This window comes from Sphaeramia orbicularis, chromosome 16 (assembly GCF_902148855.1).
Source record: "Sphaeramia orbicularis chromosome 16, fSphaOr1.1, whole genome shotgun sequence".
In the NCBI taxonomy this organism is placed as follows: domain Eukaryota; kingdom Metazoa; phylum Chordata; class Actinopteri; order Kurtiformes; family Apogonidae; genus Sphaeramia; species Sphaeramia orbicularis.
The window spans coordinates 51,526,574-51,553,876 of record NC_043972.1 but is presented as its reverse complement, the minus strand read 5'-3'; the positions used below and the strand labels follow the sequence as shown (position 1 = coordinate 51,553,876).

The 27,303-nt window shown below is 37.9% G+C and overlaps 1 protein-coding gene across 1 annotated transcript; it reads left to right on the top strand.

The window, feature by feature from the left end:
• On the top strand, positions 1-26,766 carry meox2a (mesenchyme homeobox 2a). The gene is made up of 3 exons (XM_030157086.1): positions 1-881; positions 7,566-7,738; positions 25,322-26,766. The coding sequence occupies exons 1-3, from the start codon at positions 317-319 to the stop codon at positions 25,538-25,540; spliced, it is 957 nt and encodes a 318-aa protein (XP_030012946.1). The 5' UTR covers positions 1-316; the 3' UTR covers positions 25,541-26,766.
• The last annotated feature ends 537 nt before the right edge of the window (positions 26,767-27,303 follow it).

Here is a 27,303-nt window from a genome sequence, read left to right as displayed (position 1 = left end):
CCTCCTTCTGCTCCCAGCCTTCGAGCTCCAGACTCCTGTTCTTCCTGACATCTGAGAGGCTGTCCTGCAGCTGATTCTGGGCTAACTGTTTATCCTGTACAGCCTGGCAACTGGCCACATGCTCCGGATTACCACAGGACACCCATTTCAAAACTTTCCTCTGACAATTTGAAGGGAAAACTTACCGGATAGTCTAGAAAGAAAAAGACAAGCGTTTTGGATTTATGTTTGTGTTGCTTTGGGTTGATTTTGAAATTTTAGCTTGTTTACTTGCCCTTCTCACCTTTCCTGGAGGGCTGTGTGTGTTTTCTTCAGGATGGATCACACACTGTTCGGCTGCCTCAGGAGCCCCCACGCCCAGGCGCAGGCCCTACATCCTGTCTTCACACAGTCCCCGCTGACTCTGCACGGACGTTCGGATCACATCTCCTACCCAGACCTGGCTTCTTCATCCTCCTCCTCTTCCACTTCATCCCCGTCACCCTGCATTATCTCCAGCTACCCCACAGATGAAGGCCTGTTCTCAGGACAGCACCACCACCATCCTCACCGCAGCCCCCACCTGTCCTCGCAGCAGCATCACCATCCACCTCAGCACCACCACGCACCCTGGCATATCTCACAGATGCCATCGCCCCCAGGCAGCAACGCCCACCACAATCTGTGTCACCTGCACTCCCACTCCTCAGCGCAGGACAACGGGCCCACACCCCCGGACCTGGGCCACACAGGAGTGCCCAGTCTGTGTGCCAGCACCCCCAGTCTGGGGGGCAGCAGCACCCCTACTGGGGCCTCCTGTGTGCCTGCAGACTTTGGCAGACAGACTCTGTCACCTTCTGAGGCCGAGAAGAGGAACAGCAAGAGGAAAAGTGACAATTCAGGTAAGAAGAGTGAACAGATCCAGAGTTTTTACTTTGGTTTGGGAAGCCAGAGGGAAAACTGCAAAACAAATATATTTCTACATTCATCCAACAGGTCACCAATGACCCATTTAAGGGTTAGGTTTAGGGTTAGGGAGACATATTTAAACTGATATACTTAAGCTGTGATTTAGCTACATGCTAAACACAAAAACCAGAAGATGTTCCTTTTCAAATGAAGTCTGATACATGCATATCCCTGTTATATCCCTAACCCTAACGCCCTGAAAGTTTCATAAAAAAAAAAAAAAGGGTAGATTTTAACAGGTTAGACATTTCTTCTGTAAATTAACAGTAATAAAAAAATGGTGTCTGTGGGACATTGCACAATTAAAAAACACAACTTCCCAACAAATCTAACCTCTTTCTTAGATAAACATTTTCACCCAAATACCAGCATTCTGCAGAAGGCACCACTGACCTGAAGTCAGACCGCACATCTGAACCCATGATTCTAAATCTTTCAACAGCTTGCAATTGCAATGATTTTCCCAGCTCTGACAAAAAAACGGAAAACTGTCTCAAAAGCATTTCAGAGGTGTCGGTTGACACACAGCGAGTCTGCTGCGTAGGGAGCGCATGACGGCCATGTTATAACTTTGTGGGCACATGTGACTAACTGTCATGTTTTGTTTAAAATCACATCTGGTTTGTTGTGACACTCTTCCTAAAGAGGGCAGAAAATGAGGTGCACAGCAAATAACTAATATCATACATTGCAAAGACTGGCACCTCAGACCACACTAAACACCCCGACAGACACAGGGTTCTCAAGCAGCAATTTAAGGATTTGTCTCAGTCAAAGTAAATCACAATCAGCTCATATGCTTTACTTCTAAACTTTACAAATAAAAGTACAAATTAATCTATGTGCTATTTATAAATAATGTGGTTATTTCTTTATGAATCAACCTTAATTTATAAAGATATCTTGTAAATAGTCCGTTTTAGTTGATTGCAATAATTTCCCCCTCCCAAGCATCTTAGTTTTTGCTGTGTCTAAGGAAAATTATTTTTAAAATTACTATATATTTAAAATTACTACTATACTTGATGGTGGTGATATAGTCTGCATTTCATGACTCAAAAGCTTTTTATATCCTCACATACATAGAAATACGCACTGAAAGGGCAAGCTCTTTTTCTGTGCATTAATCATAGCAAGATACAAGATAGAATAGATAGATATATAGATAGAATAGAATAAAACAAAAAAATCAGAAATAAAATAAGTGGTAAAAAGTTAAAGTGACAATATATAGACTGTTTATCTTACAAGCAGGTTTATTAATATTAAAATACAGAAAGGATGCATTATAAAATATAAAATTAATTTCTTTGATGATGAAAACAAAACCTGTTTCTAGGTCTATGCTTTCGTAAGGTAACGTCTCCCTGTTGACCTGCGCAACATTTCCAACCTGCAGTCACCACAATAATCAATCACACCATGACAAACTGCCGAGGGCCGGGTCACTGGAGTTCTTGCGAGCAACGTGATATTAGCATGAGGTCTATATTTTCCAGTTAAAGTGTGCTTGTCCATTTGTGGGTCTGCATGTGGGGCTCTCAGCACCGATGCTGCTCCCTGGCATTGCTTTAACGGGTCTCTTTGTGCGCACGGTGGATCACCTGCACTTGACCACTAACTGAAATTTCCTTATATGATTGGTTTTCAGTCAAAACACCAGTGATCCCCTTAGAAAGCATGGATTTCATGCTGTTACTATAACCAGTTTACAGAACCTGAGCGTGTAAAAAGATGACAGGAATAACATTTGGCTGATAGATGATGTAATTTTACAGGAAACATGTGCTTGTAATTATTTAACACCAAATACTAGAAAGTGTAAGTAAGCAGCTCAACATTTTGGAAGTTCTAGGGAATTTGATACTAACCCATAAAGACCCAAACATCCAGCGACCAAAAGCATCGACTGATCTAACATGTTTAATAACTTCTGAACCACTAATCCTATTAATACATATAAATAATTGATGTAAGATGCAGTTTGCCATCTTTTCATGGTCATCAGATATGACCCATTTGGACGTTCAGCGGCTCTGTAGTGAACATGGAAACACCATCATCTTCTACAACACTGATTCACCAGTAAAATCTATAGAGTTTGACAAATGATAGTGGACGGAGACATTATTTTCAGTTTTTATGTTCAGTTCATGATATATTTTGTTGAAAAAGTAATTTTTTTCCAATTTTGTTTTTCTGATTGGATCTAATAACTTTTGAATTTACTCTGAGCTTTTTTTTCTATATTATCAGTAAATTAAATATAGGAAAATATCTGATCTACACTGACAAATGCAAAATGCAGAGGATGACATTATAATGGTGATAAATCACTTCAGAAAGACAAAAACATAATTTGGAAGTTCTGATAAAAACAAGTTGTGGGTCTTGGTCTTGGTAACGTTTAATGGCACATGGAATATGCAAAAATTACATAACAGGACAAAGCCTTTCCAAGACAAGAAAGCTTTTTAAATTATTGTAGTACAGTTTTTGTTCATATTATTCGCATTAATGATGCTGCCACAGCACGTAAAACCCACAAATTCCACACACCGCCTTATATTTCTTTTCCCTCTTTGTCAGATAATTTGGAAACTCAGCCTCTGCTTCCAGCCTCTTCTACTGTAACAATAGTTCCTGCATGACATGTGCCATGCAGGTCCCCCCCCCCACTATCGCCAATCATACTGAATATTTAGGCTAAGTAGGTTGCTGACTCAATCAGCTATCTAAATATCACACCACTGCCAGCTGCTTGAGATAGAACCCTGATTGGGTTTCACCATCTGGATGCAGAAACTTGAGTGAAACCTGAATTTAGATACGTAAATCATAACAAAACCTGAGAAGTCATTTCCATGCTAGGTTTGCCCCCTTCACTTAAATATGAAGCATCTCAGCTTTCTGTTTCTGAAACTAAGTGTTTCCTCAAGAAAAAAAAGGCTGCAGGGTGGGCTAATGAGATGAGCGAGCACTATGGTATTCTGGGTATTTGTTTTTAGGGGTACCTGTCTTGTTTTTGTGTGCTATGGTGGGAGAGTTTGAGGTGAACAGTGGTTGCACTTAGCACAGTTTGTGGTAATATGTAGAGTAGCGCCTTCAAGGGAGTGGCTGTTCTTTAAAATGTTACACGATTTTTTTTGTTTGAAACAATAAAAGGAGCTTGAAGTCTCATTTTGTTGAAGCTGTGCAGTAAAATAGGGAGTGAAGTTCAGAACGTCTCAGTGGTACATTTTTACTTCAAAAAGCTTTAGAGGAGTCATGGGGGAATTGCAAAGCAGCCGATTTAATGGGTTGTGTTATGTGTTGTTCGTTTGTGTCTTAAAAAATTGTGTTTTAAAAAATCACATTCCCGGTTGTTTGTTATCTTTTACTTTCTTTATGCTTGTATTACTGTTGTTCCGAAAAGAGGGATAATGTGTGAAAATTAGCTAAAAGTCCTTTACACATTGATTTAGGTGCATTAAAATGTGCAACTTTTTGGTAAGGTACTGTAATGATTTTGTGAAATAAATATAAATCTGAGGAATAAAATAACTTTGCAGCCTAACAACTTCTCCACACTAGAGCCACAGCACTAAAGGAGAATTGTGTTTGGTTTATTAAGGCTACTGAGGAAAAAAGTTCAAAGTACTTAAGACGCCTTAAGAACATAAGTAATTGTAGCAGTGGTCTCAAGTAATTTCAGTTCATTACAAAATCCTTTACACCTCAAGCAAAACATTTGATTTTCTCTCCTTGGCTTGGAAAATAAAATCTGCAACAAAAAAGTGTCACTAAACAGGAATTCATCATAAATGGAAAACATTTTTGTAACAGATTTTTCAGAAGCAGGACACAAAAAGACAAAAAGTGAACCTCATTGTCATTTTCACCAGCATATGTGATCATACTTTAGAGCAAAACACAAAACAAACACAAAATTTAGAGGATCACAAGTATTATTCAAGATTTCAACTCATTAAAACTACAGCTGAACATTATATATAACCCTAAACTAGTAAAGAGTTTCTGTATATATTTATACATATAGCACAATGATCACAATTTCAGCTTGTACCTTTTTGAGTTTGAATGCTCTAAACAATTGATGGATCATTTGACAGGTCAGAGCAGAATCTTGTTAACACAATCACTGACAGACATATTTTTGTCGATTCAGTAGTGACTGACACCAGTGGCCCCCCACATCCCCCCAGTCACATCCTGCTTAGATCCAAGATAAGCCAAGGTCCCCTCAGCCCGGACACACATATCATCCTTTTTATCTTTGGTTTTTAATTCAATTTAAAATTATGACCACTGTTTTTGAGTGAAGACCATATTGTTTGACATCATATTTAATATGTCTTGGGTATGTTATTATGGATTCATTTAAAGCTCAGAAATTGGTTTAGGCGTCTCTGGGTAGAAAATTACACATCAACTTTTCATCATATTGCAAATTAATTGCTGGGTGAAAACAAGACTTCTGCACCAAGTTTTGGCTTCATATTTAGGTTTTACAAAAATTAAAATCAAGCAATTGTTAAGTAATATTTCTTAACCCGTTTTGAGGATGAAAAACACATTTTTAAATTTGGATTTATTTTATATTTGAAAACAAACACTAAAATGACCAGTGTATACACACAAATGTTGAAAGCTGCAGGAGGAAGGTGCGTGTGTTTTTTTCTTTCTTTTCTTTTTTTTTTTTTTAACATTCTTCTTTGTCTCTTTTGCCTTTGCTGATTTCTGCCTTGTGCAGCTTTGATATCCAAATCTAAATTTAACAACCTCACAACATCAAAGCAGAAAGAATTTCATGACCCATCTTTAGGGTCCTCTGAGTGGATCCACACCACTCCGGGTTGTGAACCTTGGGGCTGTACAAGAAATGCAAAACATATTTACATTATATACAAATATGAATGTAGATTCAAACTAGTGCATTGAACTATGAGTTTCTCATCAACACTACATCGGTTTTCATTTTAGAGTTTATATTTTGTTCTTCTGAAAGGAATAACAATGACATTGTTGAAAAAAAAAAAAGTCCGGAAAGTAACATTTTAATTATTGATGCCAATTGTGAGTGTTAGATTTAGGAGGGTCTTTCCTACATTGGGCTCACTGTGTAATCTTAAACAATGTACCCTGTCTGGCTGTGTGCGTTTTGTCATATTATTTCTCCTTTTTTGTGGAGAGATGAAAGTTACAGCAAGGACCTAATTGCTGCAGTGTAGTGGCTATGTCATAAAAGCAGGCTGCTCATTTTAACTCCAAGCCTCTGCTGGTCTCGAAACAGCTGTCCGTGTTATTCTTTTATTTCTCTTTTACACAAATGCCTGTGTTTACCAGAGAGAGACCGGATAAATATGCCTTGCTTCAATCAGCCACACACTGTTTGCACTGCTGGGTTTGAAATTACAGGGAGAAGGAGAAGGCGAAGGTCAAAGGGGGGAGAGCCGGACACCAATGATCTTTTTCATTTCATAAAACTCATGTGGGAATTCTTGCAAGTTTGCGTTGTTTGTCCTTGACTCTAAAGCTTTTCAAGTGCCAAACAAATATAACTTTCATAGACCAGTTTCAGTTTACCCCTCATCTTCTCTTCATTGTCCCAAGGGAGTTATTTGGTTTTGTAAAAATACACTCTTAATTAGAAGGTTTTTCTGACCAGAAAGCAGGAAGAACAGGGGTCCCTCTGAAGGTGAACAGATAGTTTCTGCTCTGACGTTTCTTTCAGGCTTTTAATTTTTTATTTTTTTATTTTTTTCACAATTCTGGCACAGAGCTGCAAGACTATTTACAGTTTGGCTTGATGCAGGGCCTTGCTGGATTAACACGCACTACATAACAGGACCGCAGATGAATTAGCATGCAATCACTGCTGCCTCCAAGTGCAATGTGCAACTGAAGCGTGGCCAACACAGAAACCACAAAGCTTTATTCACAATAGGAAAGTTTTCAGAGGCAAATTAAGTTTACATGTTGTCTTCGGAAAGTTTGTGGAAATAGCAAAACAAAGAGTTTTTTTTTTTTTTCTGAGATGAAATGTGTGTGACACATGGTGGACATATTTGTCTTAAGTGACTCTCATATTTGCAATTTGCTTTTTTCATCAACAATGAAACAAAATGCAACACTTTTTATTTTATGACCTCAGAAGTAGTTTTGCTTGCTTTTTTTCCCACCCTATATTTGCAAAACCTTTTTGGAAAAAAGACAAAATGAATGAAAAATGAAAGAGACACTTAATGAAAACATTTGAGCAATATATATTCATATCCTGCAAAGTAATTTGCCAAAGAAAAAAAATCCCAAGAAGTTACTTTGGATTCCTTTTAGGCTTTTAGACAAATTAACTCCATGTTGGCTATATAAAAGGCAGCCTATAGTAACGGGCCAGCTGTGAGTCAGACACATGTGTAGCTGCCTGAGTCCTTCCAGCCACTTAAAGTGTTCATAAACAATGTCTGAACAATAAAGTGTGACTGACAGCTCCTATTGTTTCTCTCGCTGTGCCTCTTTCCTTCAACTGACTGAGCTTGCACCTGCCACATAACATTAATTTGATTTTTATTTTTGTTGCATATAAATCAAAACCCCTGTGTGGTGTTGGGTTTCAGAGTCCCAGGACAGGAATTACAAGTCAGATGTGAGCAGCAAACCCAGGAAAGAGAGGACAGCATTCACTAAAGAGCAGATCCGCGAACTGGAGGCTGAGTTCGCCCACCACAACTACCTGACCAGACTAAGGCGGTACGAGATTGCTGTGAACCTTGACCTCACTGAGAGACAAGTAAGTCCCAAATAAGCCTCTCCCTGGTCCCTCCAGAAAGTTACAATTTTATGCGTTCTTCCAAACTTTTCTGCGCATTTGACCAATCAGTGTAGATTCCCACAAGTTTTCTAATCACAGCAGTCCATTGGCCCTGATGCAAGAACACTTTCAAAGTCTTACCTGAACTTTCTCTTTCTTTTTTTAGTGCAATGGGTTAATATAAGACGCTGCAGATTCAGCAAGCATTTATAACTTCTGAAACTCAACATTGCTTCAAAGTACTGAAATCATTCCTACAACAGGTCTAGAATCATATCATGTAAGAGAAATAAGAAAATTTTAAATATGAAAAAAATGAGTGCAGCTATTTGCATTTTGCCAGCATTTTAGATCAAAGTTGTTAGTATGAGTGGTTCTTCAGCAAAGAAACCAAATTCCTTTTTTCTTCTTTCGAAGACTCCAAGATACAGATATTTATTATGTACCCACAATGCAATTAAACACAGCACGTTGGCTAATAAGTGCTGGAATGGTGAGCTATTCAACATTCTTCCCCTATCTTGCGCCACATTACTTCATCATGCTTCAATTTAGGAACTTAAGTGAAATGAATTAAATTAACCACAGACTTAAACTGTTGTTGGGATGAATCTGCATTTCAATATTTAATGTGGTATGCCCTGCCTTAGACTTGAGAATGTCATCTAAGATGGAAGGAGGACTTTGGAAATATTAAAACTTTTCTTGCATTCTGCCTTAGTAAAAAGGGTAGACATAACAGTAACATAACGTACTCGCACTTGAAAACCTTCGGCCTGACTTATGAAAATCTTCAAAACATTGACTGTCACTGAGATGTTGATTTGCAATATGTAAAATGTTTGAGACTGTGAATTAATACTGGAATTGGTTTGTGCAATAGATGTATCAAGGAATCCAACATTTTTCTGAAACAGTACATACAGTGGTAAAGAATTAATGTAAATGAACCATGAGTTTAAGAGAAATAAGTCTAAGAGAAATTAATATACAATGAAAAATAATGTAAACTGTTTAGATACTTAGCATGTTTAAGAGATCATGTGAGTTGGTATTATGCCTTTTAATAGTGAATAAGAAATAAACGTGAATGACAGAATCCACAAAGTGGGATAAGTGTAAAAAAGATTTGTCATATTATGATTTATTTAAGAGAAAACATGTCAAGGAAGTGTAAAATGTGCATTTCAAGTTTATTATACAGATTTTCTAATTTATCTATTTATTTTTATTTTTTGTTTTTTGTCTGTAATTTGGCACTCCCTCCAGCAGATGGCGCCCTAGGCAGCTGCCTGTGTCGCCTATACCCAGTGCCGGGCCTGACTTTAACATTGCATTATTAACATTTGCATTAACATTAGGTTCATTTTTTACAGGCTTGAGCAAAATATCTGGTAAAGTTACTGTTATTTAGTTCCATTTCTCTCACCCATTCCTCCGTTCTATCGCGTCTCCACTGTCAAGCCACAGTGAAGCTGAACAGGAAGTTGAGACTCCAGTTCATTTTGCCAAATGATTCCAAAAGATGGTTTACAGAGGCATTTTTATTCTTCCATTTTTTTTCTTAACCATGCTGTGCACTGTCACATCTGATTCGGGTCCGCATTGAGTGTGGTCCGAGTATGCAAGTACGCACAGATATCTGTGGATATCTGCGTGTGGTATACGGCTAACTCCGGCCAACTGTGTGGGAGCCTGCCCCTAGTAGTCTGACTTATCACTGTATGGCAAAGCTTTTGGACAGAAGGATGGATGGACAACCAACTGATGACAATACCCTGCGGCCATTGCGGCCCAGGGTAAAAAATAGCACACAAGGTAGAAAACAGCTGCAGTATTTAATAAAAAAAACAACCACACATCTGCCTGAACGTTGGCAAATGGTGAGTGTACTGCACAGCAAACATCCTTACATCCTACATAAACTCCACATTAGCATCTATGAATAGAATAAATGTCAGACCTAGACACATGTCTTCAGATCAACTATCACTTTGAAATAATGTTATTATTCATAAAGATGAGAATAATAATGTTACATAATCCTTTCAGGTGACCAAAAAACTGGTAACCACCAGTATGCACACCTTGTTCCACATGCACTACAATACACAGAAACAGTCTTCTACACAAAAAACAAAATGGCCAAAAGAAAGTGTGCATTTATTCATATGACCACAGGAGGTCGCCAAAATGACCACAAGGGATGTTTACATGAGTTGTTTTAAGCTCCTTTTATTATCAACCCATATTGTCATTTGGGTGGTGATAAAGTGTGGATCTATGAAACACGCTGCTGACCAGCTGCTGACCAGCTGCTGACCGGGCTACGACCACAGCTACTTCTTCATCTACTCCTTCATGAATGATCACATCAAACATCACGCCAAGTTCCTGAACGCCTGAGTAGAGTACTTTTGTGTAATCGATCAGTCTTTCAATTATTTTCTTTGATTCAATTCAATAAAACAATTATTTGAATGGCTGAAAAAAGAGTAAAAATGTGAAAAAGACATGACTGAAAATGACAAACAATTTGTCCTTTACTCCAAAACCAGCTGAAACAACAACCACAAAAATATAAAAGTAACAGGATATATAAAAAAATATCTATATTGAAATAACAACAAAAACAACAGTATAGAAGTATATATAAATTATCTACAGATATAAACAACAATCAAGTCAAATGACATCCACAAACGTGTGTACTGCAGTCTTCAACATATTTGAATCCAACTTACTACAACTTAAGATGTTAGTAAGTTCATACGTAAGTAAGTTGTTCCAATGAAGAAAACTGAGCATTTAGACATTTTCTGCCTTTTTTTCTTTGTCTCTTTAAATTGTAAGTTCATATATGTATATATATATATATATATATATATATATATATATATATATATATATATATATATATATATATATTTATTGATTTGACTCAATAATCATTTCAGCTCCTGTACATAGACTACATTTAATTTCACCACAAAAACACCTAATAAACATTTCAACTTACACTGCATTTTTTTTTTTTTTTTTTATAAAAGCTTCTGTGAAATCGGCTGTCTTAGGATGCAACAATTGCCATGAAATCCTAAAGGGACTAGCTGCTCATTGTTTCCCCTGAGGCCAGACATTACTGAACTGAATTAATGCATTAATACCATGTTGTGAAAACAGACACAGCCTCAGGACGATGAAGAGCTTCTCAGCTCTCAGTACTATGTTTTTGTAAATTTGGTTATGAGGCCTGTTCGGTTCCAGATGTGAGTGTGTGACAAAACTATCATATTCCAGATGTTCTGGTCTATTCTTTTGGGCGGGCCGCAGACGGGGCAAGGAGAGAATGAGGGCTTGTCTCACAAGTCACTTCCTCTCTCCCTCTTCTACCTCTGCAGGCATAAATTGCTCTCAGAGCATAGGCTGTTTTGCTGTAAAAAAGCAGCACATGAAATAAATAACAGGAGACAAATGGCGCGGGGAAGGAAACAGTGTACAGCCTCTTGTTCTCTGACACCTGTTTGGAAATTGTAAGTCACACTAAGTTGACACTTCACAAGTGATACAGTATATGTAAAGAACATGCTGGGGAGGGAGAACCAAGTAGAGGTTCTACTGACGTAACACAATACCAAGTCAAAATGATACATCATATTGCTGGTTATGAGAAGGAAAAGGTTCATAGAGGTCTATTACTGGAATTAAAATGAATTATTGTAAGACTATATACTTAAAACTAAAAATATATAAAGACATAGATTTTTTGCTGTAATTATGTGAAAATATATCATAATTACAAAAGAATATCTTACAATTACAAGACCAGTATCTTGAATCCATTCTGATGCATTAATTAGTCAAGCTTAGAACTTGATGGTACAATCCCTTGAATGATCAGCACAGCTTCTTGCTTGATGTCATGAGTGGGAGAGGGATGTAAAAATGTCACTGGGGTCATCAGGTGGGCATCCTTCATCTTCAGTGTTTCATTGATTTTAGGCCCCCCTAACCTCCAAAGGGCTCAATGGCAACACCTGGTGTGCCTCCCTCTGTTTTTCCCCTCAACAGTCACCTTGCAGCCTAGTTGGTGTCCTTCCTCTTGATCCAAAGCCAGTTGCTACTTCGCTCCATAGCCTCTGACAATGACTTGACTGCTTGTTGGAAGGCCTGTCCTTTCACCCTCAATCTCTTCAGGAGCCTGGCTGTGGATTTAGCAATGAACCCTCGGCACCCAACTTCTACAGGGAACACCTTGGTACGCCAGTTATGCTGTTTTGCCTGGGCTGCTATTTCAGCGTAATTCAGCCTTTTCCATACATATGCTTATATGATCATATCATATTAAAGTTAAAGTTAAGCTTTGTTGTTCAGATTCAGATTCAAAATAGTTTATTAATCCCAGAGGAAATTGTGTGTTTCAGTTGCTCCATCCAAGTATAAGACAAAGTTGCAGTGAAGAAGTGATCAATATTCCAAATATATACATATAAATAAAACCCTATATATATATACACACACACACACGCACGCATGCACGCACACACACACACACACACACACACACACACACACACACCTAAATATACATTCTAAAACACTCTTTTAAAACATGCACTAAAACACAATTAGAACAAGCAATTTGTACTATACGTACAAGAAAAATATTATCAGTATGATTTATAAAAGAAATATACATGAATAAGTGTGCAAAATATGGTTGTGTGTAATGTGGTTATAAGGAGAAATTATACAGTCTGATAGTCATGCGCAAAAATGACTTCCTGGGTTAGGGTTAGGAAATCCACAGATCTGATCATCATCCCATGATCAAATCTGTTGATGAACAGAGGCAAGGGCAATCTGCGTACCAGCGTAACTCCCATGATAGGACTTATTTCAGCTGTGACATTTCAAGCAGCATTGCTCTCCTTCAAATTTGTAGAGAATCACATACCAAGAAGCCATATTAAATACCCAGCATCCTTTTGTGTTGCATGACATGATCAATCATTGTGCAATAAATATATACATAAAATGCTACTCAAAATTTCACAGCTGAAATAAACATAGGAAACAAGAAACATGACCTGCAGTGGTGTGCTTTTTTTTTTATTATTATTATTATTATTTATTTTTTTTTAAAAATCTGTTTTACTTTTCTTACAGGTTTGTCCAGCACATAGCAGGATCATTCATCTTTGGGTTGTATACTCTTGGTGCTTTACTCCATCAAATCTGCAGAAAAATTGGTGCTCATGTAAAAGTGAAGAAGCACAGAAGTCCAAAAAAATAAAAAACGTCACTTTCATCCAATGGCGGTGACTGAAAAGACCTGAAATGATCATCTATTCAACAGATGGATACAATAATAAATAAATAAGCAGAGATGGGAAAAGTACTCACATTTTGTACTTAAGTAGAAGTACAACTACTTGTGTGAAAAAATACTCTCATAAAAGTAGAAGTACTAGTTAAACTCCTTTATTTCAGTAAAAGTAAAAAAGTACAACTTCTCAATTGTAATAAAGTACAAAAGTAAAAAGTAAAACTGCATTTTTTTACATGAATGAAACAATACTTATTTAACCAGGCAAAATCATAAAAGTTTCCGTTTTCTAATTTCATAGTGAATGGTACTGATCAGAGTCTTACACCATGTCTAATACCCGACAGCCAGGTAACCTGCAAAAACATGCCGGGATAAAAAAAAATTTTAAAGAATTTTCACAGGTAAAATTAAGTGAAATTGGGCGGGTAGCAGGCAAGGAAGTGAAAAAATAAAAGAAGATTCATGGATGAAAATAATTTGCAGGACATTTAATGGTGATGATTATCTAATTTGACTGTGCCAGTTTTTTTTATTTTGAAGTGAGCTTCACCTCTGTTTATATGCGTCCACAGACGTTTACAGAGATTTATTGATGGCGTGCTTTTTAGCCAAAAATAAAGCCCTTGAAAGTGACTTACTGTGTAGACAATGAGTTTAATCACGGGTCAGGTCATACTGGTACTCAGCTTTGCTGGTACGGGCGGAAAAGTCTGGAAAAAGTGGACCTGTGCAGAACTCTGGTACTGACCCTATGCAGGACTGAGGTACTGACCCTGTGCATAGCCTGTGCTCCTTCTCTCTGGCACACTGATTTTCCCTCTGAAGTGACGTATTTTACGTCCTGTCACATCCATTTAGTTTGAGAATGTAAGAAGTATAACGTACAGATATTTATGCAAAAATGTAGGGAGTAAAAGTAAAAAGTTACCAGAAAAATAAATACTCAAGTAAAGTACAGATACCTAAAAAATCTACTTAAGTACAGAAATGAAGTACTTATACTCATTACTTCCCACCTCTGTAAAGAAGACAGATCTCCTTGCATTAGTTTTTAGTGCCTCTTCTTTTTGTTTTCCTCTAAAATCTTAAAAATTGTTTTCAACAACCTCCAAATTAATGTCGAATTGTTTCAATACAATGGACAAACACCACATACCCCATGTTTTTGACATTGGTGCTGCTTCTATTTTACACTAATGTTGATGTAAAAACTAGCATTTTTTTTTAATACAACCCACGTTATATGATGATTGATAGCTAGTTTCACCTTTTTGGTTTGACCTCATCAGAATAACAGCACATTGATTTTTTATTTTTTTTTCACAACCTCTAGCGGTTGTATGAATAAGTGCATGTAAAAAATAAAATATAGATACATTTTTTTAAATGTTTGTCATGTGCGTTTCTTATTTGGCCCTAATCATAATCTTTTCCTGACCCTAACCAAGTTATTTTTGTGTATAAACAAAACCTTAGCCATACATTCCTTTACGAAATACATATAGAAACACTGACAATTGTGAAGTGACACATTTTGCATTACATTTTATGTAAAATGTGTTGCATGCTCTTCAACACATTAATGTTGCATGAGTTTGGCTGATTGCATTACACTGACACCATTTACATTGCCGAAGACTGGTTTGAAACTCACATGTTTGTTTACTGGATCAGTATAAAAAATTACATTGCAAGTATTTCAGAAAAACTTTCAACAAAAAGTATGCTTTTGAGGATAACTAAACCGCTAACATTAAATCTGATAAAGGCAAGCTGTGAAACAGACCTGATAACGTTATAAGTAACACCTTTGTTATCATTAATGACGTACACGTGTGCTTTGTCTGCTGGCATATATAAAAATATCTGCTGTGCGAGAGATTTATTGAGATCAAAACTGTTAAAATCACTTATTTTATATTCTGTATCCTTTCAGTCAAAACAGAACATTAACATCTAATATAAATGATTGGCAATAATGTGTAAACACTAGGAGGTTAGAAAAAAGGAAGAAAATCTGAGATATAAAAACCTGTAGACAAGTTTAAGGGGTTCTCCTGGAGTTTACACTGAGAAAAACCTGCTCAACTGTATTGTTTGTTTTTTTACTCTACACTCTGAAGGCAAAAGGGTGAAATGTCATGATGTAAAAGGGGCAGAACTGCTGATGGGAACAATTCTAAACCCCAGCATGTCAGGTAACACTACATTTGACTTCATAGCCCACCAAGCACAGTCTGCCTTCAGAATGCCACTTCTGCTCCATGCTATTGCTATGAATCTTTTGCGGCTCCTAACAGGAAATGTGCATGAAATGTCTGCAGATGTTGTGTGTAACCTAATTTGTGTCAGGAAAAATCTACAGCAGGAGATTGTGAGCTAAATATTGGCAGCATAATCACTTGGCTGTGTAGGCTGATTTATGCTGCATTAACTGTTTGGATAAATGCAGTGGACTTTTTTATGTTTTGGTAGACAATGAAAATGGCAGCACTTCCAACCAGGCAGAAGTGGGTTATGTTTTTGCATGTTCATGTACTCTCCAGTGGAGTTTATCACAGGAAGAAAAAGAAATGAAATTTATTTTTCATTTCCTTGCAAAATTATCAGTTTTATATTATTGGTATGAGCCATCCTCCAAAAACTCAAATGTCAATTTGCACAACTAGATTTATGCACAAAACAGGATTTAAATATCTTGAAAAAGTTATATATACCATGAAAAAAATTACATTTCATCTGAGGATTAAGGTGGGAACTTTTAATTCGAAGATGAGAGAAATGGACCATGTTCAAGGACACTAATTGTTGTTACCATGAATACATAAGAAATAGCATCCCCCCCTTATTGTCTTGTGCTCTGTTTTTGTTGTTACTGTACTGTAAGTGTTTTAAAAAATTTAAATATAAAGTATATATACAGTACAGGCCAAAAGTTTGGACACACCTTCTCATTCTTTGCATTTTCTTTATTTTCATGACTATTTACATTGTAGATTCTCACTGAAGGCATCAAAACTATGAATGAACACATGTGGAATTATGTACTTAACAAAAAAGTGTGAAATAACTGAAAACATATCTTATATTCTAGTTTCTTCAAAGTAGCCACCCTTAGCTCTGATGACTGTTTTGCACACTCTCGGCATTCTCTTGATGAGCTTCAAGAGGTAGTCACCTGAAATGGTTTCCTAACAGTCTTGAAGAAGTTCCCAGAGATGCTTAGCACTTGTTGGCCCTTTTGCCTTCACTCTGCGGTCCAGCTCACCCCAAACCATCTCGATTGGGTTCAGGTCCGGTGACTGTGGAGGCCAGGTCATCTGGCGCAGCACTCCATCACTCTCCTTCTTGGTCAAATATCCCTCACACAGCCTGGAGGTGTGTTTGGGGTTATTGTCCTGTTGAAACATAAATGATGGTCCAACTAAACGCAAACCGGATGGAATGGCATGTCACTTCAGGATGCTGTGGTAGCCATGCTGATTCAGGTTGCCTTCAATCTTGAATAAATCCCCAACAGCGTCACCAGCAAAGCACCCCCACACCATCACACCTCCCCCTCCATGCTTCACGGTGGGAACCAGGCATGTAGCATCCATCCGTTCACCTTTTCTGCGTCGCACAAAGACACAGCGGTTGGATCCAAAGATCTCAAATTTGGACTCATCAGACCAAAGCACAGATTTCCACTGGTCTAATGTCCATTCCTTGGGTTTCTTGGCCCAAATAAATCTCTTCTGTTTGTTGCCTCTCCTGAGCAGTGGTTTCCTAGCAGCTATTTGACCATGAAGGCCTGATTCACGCAGTCTCCTCTTAACAGTTGTTGTAGAGATGTGTCTGCTGCGAGAGCTCTGTGTGGTATTCATCTGGTCTCTAATCTGAGCTGCTGTTAATTTGCAATTTCTGAGGCTGGTGACTCAGATGAACTTATCTTCAGCATCAGAGGTGACTCTTGGTCTTCCTTTCCTGGGGCGGTCCTCATGTGAGCCAGTTTCGTTGGAGCACTTGATGGTTTTTGCGACTGCACTTGGGGACACATTCAAAGTTTTTGAAATTTTCTAGACTGACTGACCTTCATTTCTTAAAGTAATGATGGCCACTCGTTTGTCTTTACTTAGCTGATTGGTTCTCGCCATAATATGCATTCTAACAGTTGTCCAATAGGGCTGTCAGTTGTGCATCAACCTGACTTCTGCACAACACAACTGATGGTCCCAACCCCATCAATAAGGCAAGAAATTCCACTAAGTAACCCTGACAAGGCACAGCTATGAAGTGAAAACCATTTCAGGTGACTACCTCTTGATGCTCATCAAGAGAATGCCAAGGGTGTGCAAGGCAGTCATCAGAGCTAAGGGTGGCTACTTTGAAGAAACTAGAATATAAGAGATGTTTTCAGTTATTTCACACTTTGTTGTTAAGTACATAATTCCACATGTGTTCATTCATAGTTTTGATGCCTTCAGTGAGAATCTACAATGTAAATAGTCATGAAAATAAAGAAAATGCGAAGAATGAGAAGGTGTGTCCAAACTTTTGGCCTGTACTGTATATATATATATATATATATATATATATATATATATATATATATATATATATATATATATATGTATGTACAGGGTGGGGAAGCAAAATTTACAATGAACATTTAGTTGTTTTTTCTCAGCAGTCACTACGTCAATTGTTTTGAAACCAAACATATATTGATGTCATAATCATACCTAACACTATTATCCATACCTTTTCAGAAACTTTTGCCCATATGAGTAATCAGGAAAGCAAACGTCAAAGAGTGTGTGATTTGCTGAATGCACTCGTCACACCAAAGGAGATTTCAAAAATAGTTGGAGTGTCCATAAAGACTGTTTATAATGTAAAGAAGAGAATGACTATGAGCAAAACTATTACGAGAAAGTCTGGAAGTGGAGGAAGCAACAAAAAACGTACCAAAGCTTTTATTAAAGCTCTCAAATCCAAAATCCTAAAGGATCCAACCAAATCCATGAGAAAAATGGCAATTGAACTTGAGGTAGACAACAAGACCGTTAGAAATGCAGTAAAATATGATTTGAAGTTAAAATCTTACACAAGAACACCAAAACACTTGTTGACAACAGCAACAAATCCAACTTTAGCAATTTTTGGGAATCATGTTTATGGCTGCCTTCTAGCCCAGATCTAAACCCTCTGGATTATGCTATTTGGGGCGTTCTAGAACATGCTACCAATAGAACATCACACAGCAATGTCGACTTTCTTAAAGATACTATTAAAGAAGAATGGGAGAAGTTGTCACCCAAATATTTGAGAAACACTTGTGCAAGTTTCAGGAAGCGTGTGAAGGCAGTTATTGAGAAAGAAAGAGGACACATAGAATAAAAACATTTTCTATTATGTAAATGTTCTTGTGGCAAATAAATTCTCATGACTTTCAATAAACTAATTGGTCATACACTGTCTTTCAATCCCTGCCTCAAAATATTGTACATTTTGCTTCCCCACCCTGTATGTATATATGTATATGTGTATGTATATATATATATATATATATATATATATATATAATATATATATATATATATATATATATATATATATAAAATTACTACCAGTCAAAAGTTTTCAAGTAAGCAAAAGTTGTAAGCAGTAAGTAGGAAGCAAAAGACGACCACTACGACCACTATTGAGCTGTGCTTGAAGCTGTTGTCCTGTGAGTCGCCTATCATGCAAGCTGTTGACTCTCAGAAACTTGTCTTCTGATTCTGTTGTGGCTTTCGGTCTGCCAGACCTCTTCCTTTCAGCATTTCCCCCAGTTTCTGAGTGCCTTTTGATGGTGAAGGAAACTGGACTTACTGACACCTTGACTTTCTTGGCAATTTCTCTGTAGGAAAGACCTACATTTTCAAGTGTTATGATGGTCTGTCTCTCTTCTATCGTTAATTACCTTTTCCTTTTTTTCCATTTTTATAGTAACACACTACTTTCTGCAGTACAATACTGTTCAAATAATGCTCACAAAGGTATGGTACCAAAGTGTGTTCCAACACTACTTTTATGCAGACAGAGGGGGTTGGAAGTATTTCAGAAACATTGGGACACCTGTAGGAATTGGTTGCACCAACTTTCAAGGCTTGATCAACCTCCATTGCTGCAGAACTGCTTTAAGTTTTTAACCCATTTCTTGTTCGCCTTTTTGTATAATTCTGAAATGTACGTTATTTTTCAGTTTTGTTTAACCTTACCTTTTTTTTTTTTTTTTAACCTCTGACAGTTCACCACTTACCTTTGTACCATTTCAAGCGGTTCATTGGACTTGAACTGCTTGAATTTCAATACAAAACTGGAAAAATTGGGATGTTCTAAAACTTTTGACTGGGAGTGTATATATCAGAGGGGATTTCTCATAGACTGCCAGGGAAACTCGGCTTCCCCTAAAATTATGAAAATTAAATTGTCAAATATGTACGGTTGTGTTGACAATTCATTGACTACAAATGTGTTAGAACATGTTCATCTCACAGACGAGTTCATTCAGAATCAGCTTTATCACAAATCAACGGACTCGATGTTGTTAACTTCTCATACATTCCCGTTGCGCTGTTTTCTTGTACGATCTATGGTCAATGCATTTGCCCGTAGAAGCTCAGCATCCATGCACTTCAATGGAACTTCATGGAACAGTTTTTTTCATTGCCTCAAAACTGGATGGTAATTGGATAAATGCCACAATGTTGTCCAACCCCGGGACGCTCGGCATCTCTGGGGGTGAATGGAGCTGTGGGCGGACCTCGGCTGGGCTGGATGCCAGGCTTCCACATGCTGATTAGAGGATCAGTCAAAAGGCTGAATCCCATTTGATTGACAGCTATTTTGAGATATACTCCTTCACTTGACAGAGTTCAGTTTAATACCGTTGCGCATTCTGCTTGTGAAATCAAGAGAGAAACCACTACGAAGTTACTTGTTCATTTCTTGCACTGTAAATAAAACACACTCATTGTACTTCCTTGTTTCAATTTAACATAATTTCAACGTTTTCTTGTTTAGTTGGTACGATAAGGACACTGACCATTTTCTTAAAAAAAAAAAAAAAAAAATATATATATATATATATATATATATATATATATATCTTGAAAAAGTTAGCTAGTTGTCTAAAATTTGGACAAGGGTACTGCATTTTGTTAATAACTAATAATAATAACTATAACTACCTTTAATATCAGTTCCAATTATGCAGGCATCACCCCGGCTCTGCCAAAATGCTTCATGAAGCTTCATAACTGTGTCCCAAAAACCATCAATCAATCAAATTTCTATCAAATTTTATTTATATAGCGCCAAATCATAACAAAAGTTATCTCATGACACTTTACATATCGAGTTGGTCAAAACCAGACTCTAAGCCAATTTACAGAAACCCAACAGAATCCTCCAGGAGCAAACACTTGTGACAGTGGCAAGGAAAAACTTCCTTGTAACAGGCAGAAACCCCAAGCAGATCTTGACTCCTGGAGGATGGCCATCTGCCTTGACCAGTTGGGGTTAGAGATAGAGGGTAAAGGAGGAGAAAAAGAGAGAGCAATAGAGATAAAGAGAGACTGGGGAGAGGGGAAGAAGGGAGGAAGTAGGGGGAGACACATGGATGCAGTTGATGCACAGATAACTGAACTAGAACTGTCAAAAGTCGATCAGCTGGTGTTAGTATAATTACTAGAAACCAGAACAAAGGTCCATGACTGTTAATACTACTACTACAAATACAAGTACTAACAGTGAATATACTACTATTACAACAGTTAGTACAAACAATACAGGGTGGGGAAGCAAAATTTACAATATTTTGAGGCTGGGATTGAAAGACAGTGTATGACCAATTAGTTTATTGAAAGTCATGAGAATTTATTTGCCACAAGAAATTTACATAATAGAAATGTTTTAATTCTATGTGTCCTCCTTCTTTCTCAATAACTGCCTTCACACGCTTCCTGAAACTTGCGCAAGTGTTCCTCAAATATTGGGGTGACAACTTCTCCCATTCTTCTTTAATAGTATCTTCCAGACTTTCTCGTAATAGTTTTGCTCATAGTCATTCTCTTCTTTACATTATAAACAGTTTTTATGGACACTCCAACTATTTTTGAAATCTCCTTTGGTGTGATGAGTGCATTCAGCAAATCACACACTCTTTGACATTTGCTTTCCTGATTACTCATATGGGCAAAAGTTTCTGAAAAGGTATGGATAATAGTGTTAGGTATGATTATGACATCAATATATGTTTGGTTTCAAAACAATTGACGTAATGCCTGCCGAGAAAAAACAACTAAATGTTCATTGTAAATTTTGCTTCCCCACCCTGTAGAAACTTCTACCATCTATGGAACTATATAATAAACACTATCATAACTATATGGATAAGTGAGTGATGATGATGAAGGCAAGAGAGAGGCAGGACCACAGCAGCAGGTCCAGAGATGATACAGGGAAAACCTGTGATGATCCTGAGAAAACCTGTGAGGCGATAAAGCACAGAGAAAACCAAAAGGTGACTTCATGGTGGCTTTGTCTACTGCTTTATACAGTATTTCACCTCAAGGTTAGGATTAAAGAGTATACAATAAAAATCAGAATACCCTTCCTTTTATGTCTTAAAATGTACAGATTGTAATTTTTGTAATCAAGTAGGCAGTTGAACCTGACCCAAAGTGATCTGTAACAATGAATGTAGTTCAAGTACCGGCATAGTACTTGTACTTCATTAGTGACCAACAGTTGTGTACAGTGATCCCTTGCCAATTTGCGCTTTAAGTTCCGCGGTTTTAGTTATTCGCGGATTTTTCAGAAATATTCATCAAAAAATAAAAAATCAAGAAAAAATCGCGGAAATTCCATGAAAATCCACCCCACAGCAGACGAGAGGCCGCAGCTGCCAGAGAGAGAGAGAGAGAGAGAGAGAGAGAGAGAGAGAGAGAGAGAGAGAGAGAGAGAGAGAGAGAGAAAATGTAGAAATGTCAGTTCATGCATGTACGTGTGTTTGTGTGTGTTGATGCTCGAGACCAAAGAGAGAGAGAGAGAGAGAGAGAGAGAGAGAGAGAGAACTGATTCGTTTCTTGTGTGCATGAGAGGAAAAGAGAGCTGGGAGTAGATGTGCGTGTGTTTGTGTGTACGTATACGATGGATAAGCATCACGAATGAAGAGAGGAGAGAGTACGTATCAGCTGTTAGTACGTATGCACGTGTGTGTTTTGTTTACTTTCTACATTCTTTTCTTTCAGATGTTTTACAGTACGTACATGTACATGTATCCGATCTATATATATGCATGTATACATGTACTAATCATTGTTTTCTTTTATATATATCTCATTTATTTCATAATTATTACATTTGCAGTACTTATATACTATTTATAGATACATACATACATGTACCTAGGTCTAGGATAGGCTCGGGGGGCTCCGGCTCCAGTTCACGGATTTTCGATTTTCGCGGGGGGCGCCATTAACCGGGGGCGTCCCCATTAACCGCGAAAAATAAGGGATCACTGTATTATGGCTGGTAAATGAACTATTAAGTCAGCCTGTTTGTGATCTATTAACCAACCAACCGACTGCTGCTTCAAATTGAAATGTAGATCAGATGTTATTGATTAGTTGGGGCATGAGCAAACGTTATGTCTGTAAGTGGAGATGTGATCCATCGCGATGGAGGCAGTGCACAACTGGCATTGCTAATGAGTGCTCATATGTGCGTGCGAGGGACACATGCTCTGCTGACACTGAATCCATGATCCTTCCCTACACTTTCACCCCCATATCCTTCTCTCAGAGGCTTGTAAAGAATCCTACATGATACTCAGCACGACGCATGCCCCCAGTGTATAACACAAACGTTTGTGCTGTCAGCTTCCTGATCATGTGACCTCTCAGAATGACACTCCCCAAAAATAAACCCACCCCACCCCGAGTAGCAGGGCTGAGTTCGGCTTGGCCCTTCCACCCCTCCTCTTTGGACTCATGTGTTGACACCTGGGGATCCTGTGCTACTTGATGTGGAAACTGTTTTAAGCAACAGCTTAATCATCAGTCTGAGAGACGTAAATATGGATGAAGCTGTTGAGTCAGGGAAAATGGGTAGAGCTGAACACAGAGCACTGCATCTGCTGTTGATCAGTTTTGTGACAAACTTTTTCCATTTACTCTGTACATTTTAACACAAATATCTGTACTTTGTACCCTTTACTTTAGTTTTAACCATAGTCTGTGTGTACATACTGGATGGTTGAACTGTGATGTCATCCACTGGCATCCATTTCTGAACTGTTGTAGTAGTTTGTGATTGGGCCATTGTCATGTTGGCTTTTTGGAGCCAGAATTGATCCAACCATACGTGAATGAAAGAGGTAGAATCACAGACATCTGAGGGGGCAATGGTGAACTAATTCTGAGTGCTAGCTTACTGATTTGGTAAATCGGTAAACTTCATCAAGTGCTGCAAAACAACATAATGTTACACTCTTGTTAGAGAAACCTATTAACCACAGCTGCAGTTGATCTGTCAGTCAGGGGGAAAAAATGCATTTAACATGCTGAATCTCTGACAGGCTGGTGAGTGAACAGGTGAGTGAGCTGTCGTACAGACCTGCCAGTCAAAACCTAACATGACAGATATCGCATCCCCCATTTGACCTGAGATCTGATAAACAGTGGAGAAATTTAAAGGTAAACCAGATCACTTATTAGAGGGTCCAAATAAAATGGATGAGACTCCTAGAAAAGAATTACTGACTTGTGAGAAAAGTTCAGTGTAAGTCTATGAGGGGCCGTATGGGACATAATTCAGAATTAGAATCAACACATGCATATGAAATGCACTCGCACACACATGTGAAAATGCACATGCACATGTGAAATGCACTCACATACATATGTGAAAACACACACACACGTGAAATGCACTCACAAACATGAAAATGCACACCCACACATGTGAAAATGCACACACATACACATGTGAAATGCATTCACACACATGTGAAAACGTACACACACGTGAAATGCACTCACAAACATATGTGAAAATGCACACACAAATGTGAAAATGCACACACACAGGTGAAATGCATTCATGCACACATGTGAAAACGCACGTACACACATGTGAAAACACACACACACGTGAAAATGAACACCCACACACATGTGAAATGCATTCACTCACATGTGAAAATACACACACACACACACACACACACGTGAAAACGCACACATACACATATGAAATGCATTCATGTGTGAATGCTAATTCTAAATTATGTCCCATACGGCCCCTCACATAAGTCTAGTGGCAGCTAGGGCTTCTTGGAGCCAATTGGAGCCAACCCTAGAAGCTGTCAGTGGAATTACAACTTTAAGATCGTTCTGAATTGACTTCAGTTTGAAGTTGAGGTCCTTGCCCCTTGGCTCTAATGCTATTTGAGGAGAATCAGCCATTATTATCCTGCCCCCCGAAGGGGAGGCAAGGGGTATTGTTTTTGGTTTGGTTTTTTTCTTTGTTTCTTTGCTGACACTTTAGTGGCAAAACTACTGGTTCAATTCATACCAAATTGGGTTTATAGATTGCCAGTGACCCAGAACAGATCTCATTACATTTTGGGAAGAGTAGGTCAAAGTTCACATTTTTAATACATTTTTAAAACCTTTTTATTTCTGTCTCCCATTTACATATAACGGGTGAAATTTCACGTCTATAAAAACATCAATATTGTTTCAATTTACTTCAAACTTGCCACATATATAGAGGCAATTGATATGCTGATATCAGCACACACATAGACAAGATGACATCAGCTGGATCAATACCAAAATAAGGTACAATACATGCGAGGGGCAGGGTTTGTTGTGCCTGGCACCACTTGTTTTTATTCTGCATCCGTGTGTACCTTCACAGCAACAAAACTGCTTGTATCTTAAACAGATGACAATACCTCGATGCATCCACTCATGTGTGTCACACGTGATAAGACAACAACAATATAAAAAAATAAGCAAGACAAAAATGGCACAAATATGCTAAAAGATGAAATCACAGAAACAACATGTAGTGAAAAATGGTATAAAATGCGAAGTAAGATGAAACTGCATCATAGACCTGCCAAAATAAAAATATTTTAAAAGATGCAGTAAGACGCAACATTGACATTTTCTGTCTACTTCCTCCTGCAGGTGAAGGTGTGGTTCCAGAACAGACGGATGAAGTGGAAAAGAGTGAAAGGCGGCCAGCAGGGGGCAGCAGCTCGAGAGAAAGAACTGGTGAATGTGAAAAAGGGGACATTGCTGCCATCAGAATTCTCTGGCATCGCAGTGCTCCACCACTCGACAGACTCCTTAGCTAATGAGGACAGTCACGACAGTGACCAGAGCTCTGAGCATGCTCACTTATGATGCACACGCATACAGACAACTGCCCCCCTCAGAGTAGACCCCGCCTCTTCCTCAGGACTGTCCTTAACAGGATTGCTGTTTGCTGATCGGCCACTGTCCTACAACAGCGCTAAAGGAGTGTTCAAATGTACAGAGGAATGATGTAGTAGAAAAGAGTCATCATGCAGGCAAAATGTAAATACCAAAAACTGGGCACATAAATAATGTCACAGACATTTTCTGAGTCACAGTGGTTGAAAATCTCTTGATCAATATAAACAACTGATTATGATTTAGTAAAAACAGAAATTTGTTCACATTTTTAACATCTATGTAGTCCCAAAGTCCCAAAAGATGACTTTTTTTCCCCCTAATCTTGGCGTGAACAAGTTACTCTCTTGTGCAAAGAGAGTTATGTTTTGGAAAGAAGATGATTAACTCATCCAATTAAGACATTATCTAGTGAACACAAGTCAGTAGCAGGTGCAACTAAAAAAAGTCTTTTTTAGGTGTAAGCCAGTCATTATCTGATATGAGCAAGTAATTATCTGATTAAAACAAATCAGCATCAGGAGCAAACAAGTCATTACCTGGTGAAAATGTCTAGAGTAAGCAAGTTATTTATCTGCCATGGACAAGTTATCATCAGTTGTGAAAGAATTAATTGTACCATGTGAAAATTTATTATGCTGTGCCCATTGCCTCTTAACCTATTTGCTTTGTGTGGGAGAGTCACTTGTTTGCACTTGTCACTTGTTTGCAGATTGTTCACACCAGATAATTCTCTTGTTCACCTAAAGTATGAACTTGTTCACATCAAAAAAGATAAAAAAAAAATTCACCCTTTCGGACATTATGGGCTCTGCAAAAATGCTTTTTAGTCAAATCAACATTCCATGCTATGTGTCTTAAGTGGGGGAGGTTAAAGCTTTGATTTGCACTGTTGAACATACAGTGTGCTACTCAATTGATTTCTACTGTATGTCCTGCAAAATATGATGTAACAGACTTATTGATAAAATCAAGTGCCAGGAAATCTAATTTGCCTAGCTAATATAAGTGATATGTAAATAAACCTATTTTAACAATGCTTTTATACCCACAGTATTCACCTCACACAGTAATAAACACTGAGAGCCACTTAGCCAACTCTTCTCTGCCTCGAGATGACATTTTGTAAAACAAATCTGAATCCTGAAATGAATATTTTTCAAGGATGTTTGACAATTAAATAAAAAGTAACCAGTGGTGCATGAAAAGCCTTTCGACTGGATAATGTCTTGCATGCATCCATTGGTGCATCCAGGTGAATCCAGTCTGATGTATGTGTGAAACTGAGATGAATTAAACATTGCAGCGAGTGTAGAAAGCTGGTAATGAGGGTGCATGCTAAATTCACCTCTGCTTCAGGGCAGGGTTGGGACTCCTGCCAAGACTGGGAGAGAGAACCCGCAAAGGATCAGATTCTGTTACAAAATCCAGTTGAAAATAATTTCATGGCTTGATCTCATCTTTCACCACATTGTGATTGTGCATTTTAATTTGTTGAAGAGGCACCTCACACAGCATCTGAGGTTTTAAGCTTTTTTGCTTTCCCCCCAGGCAAATCACATTATTGAACTGCATGAATATAATTACTTTTTTTGCTCTGTAAATGTCTAGCTTGAAATATTCTGAAATGAGTACACTCAAACTCAACTTTAGGACTTTAATAAACACCAAGTGTGCATTATACCACCCCAGATACCAGGAACTGCACTCCACGTGTATGAGTCACACCGTAC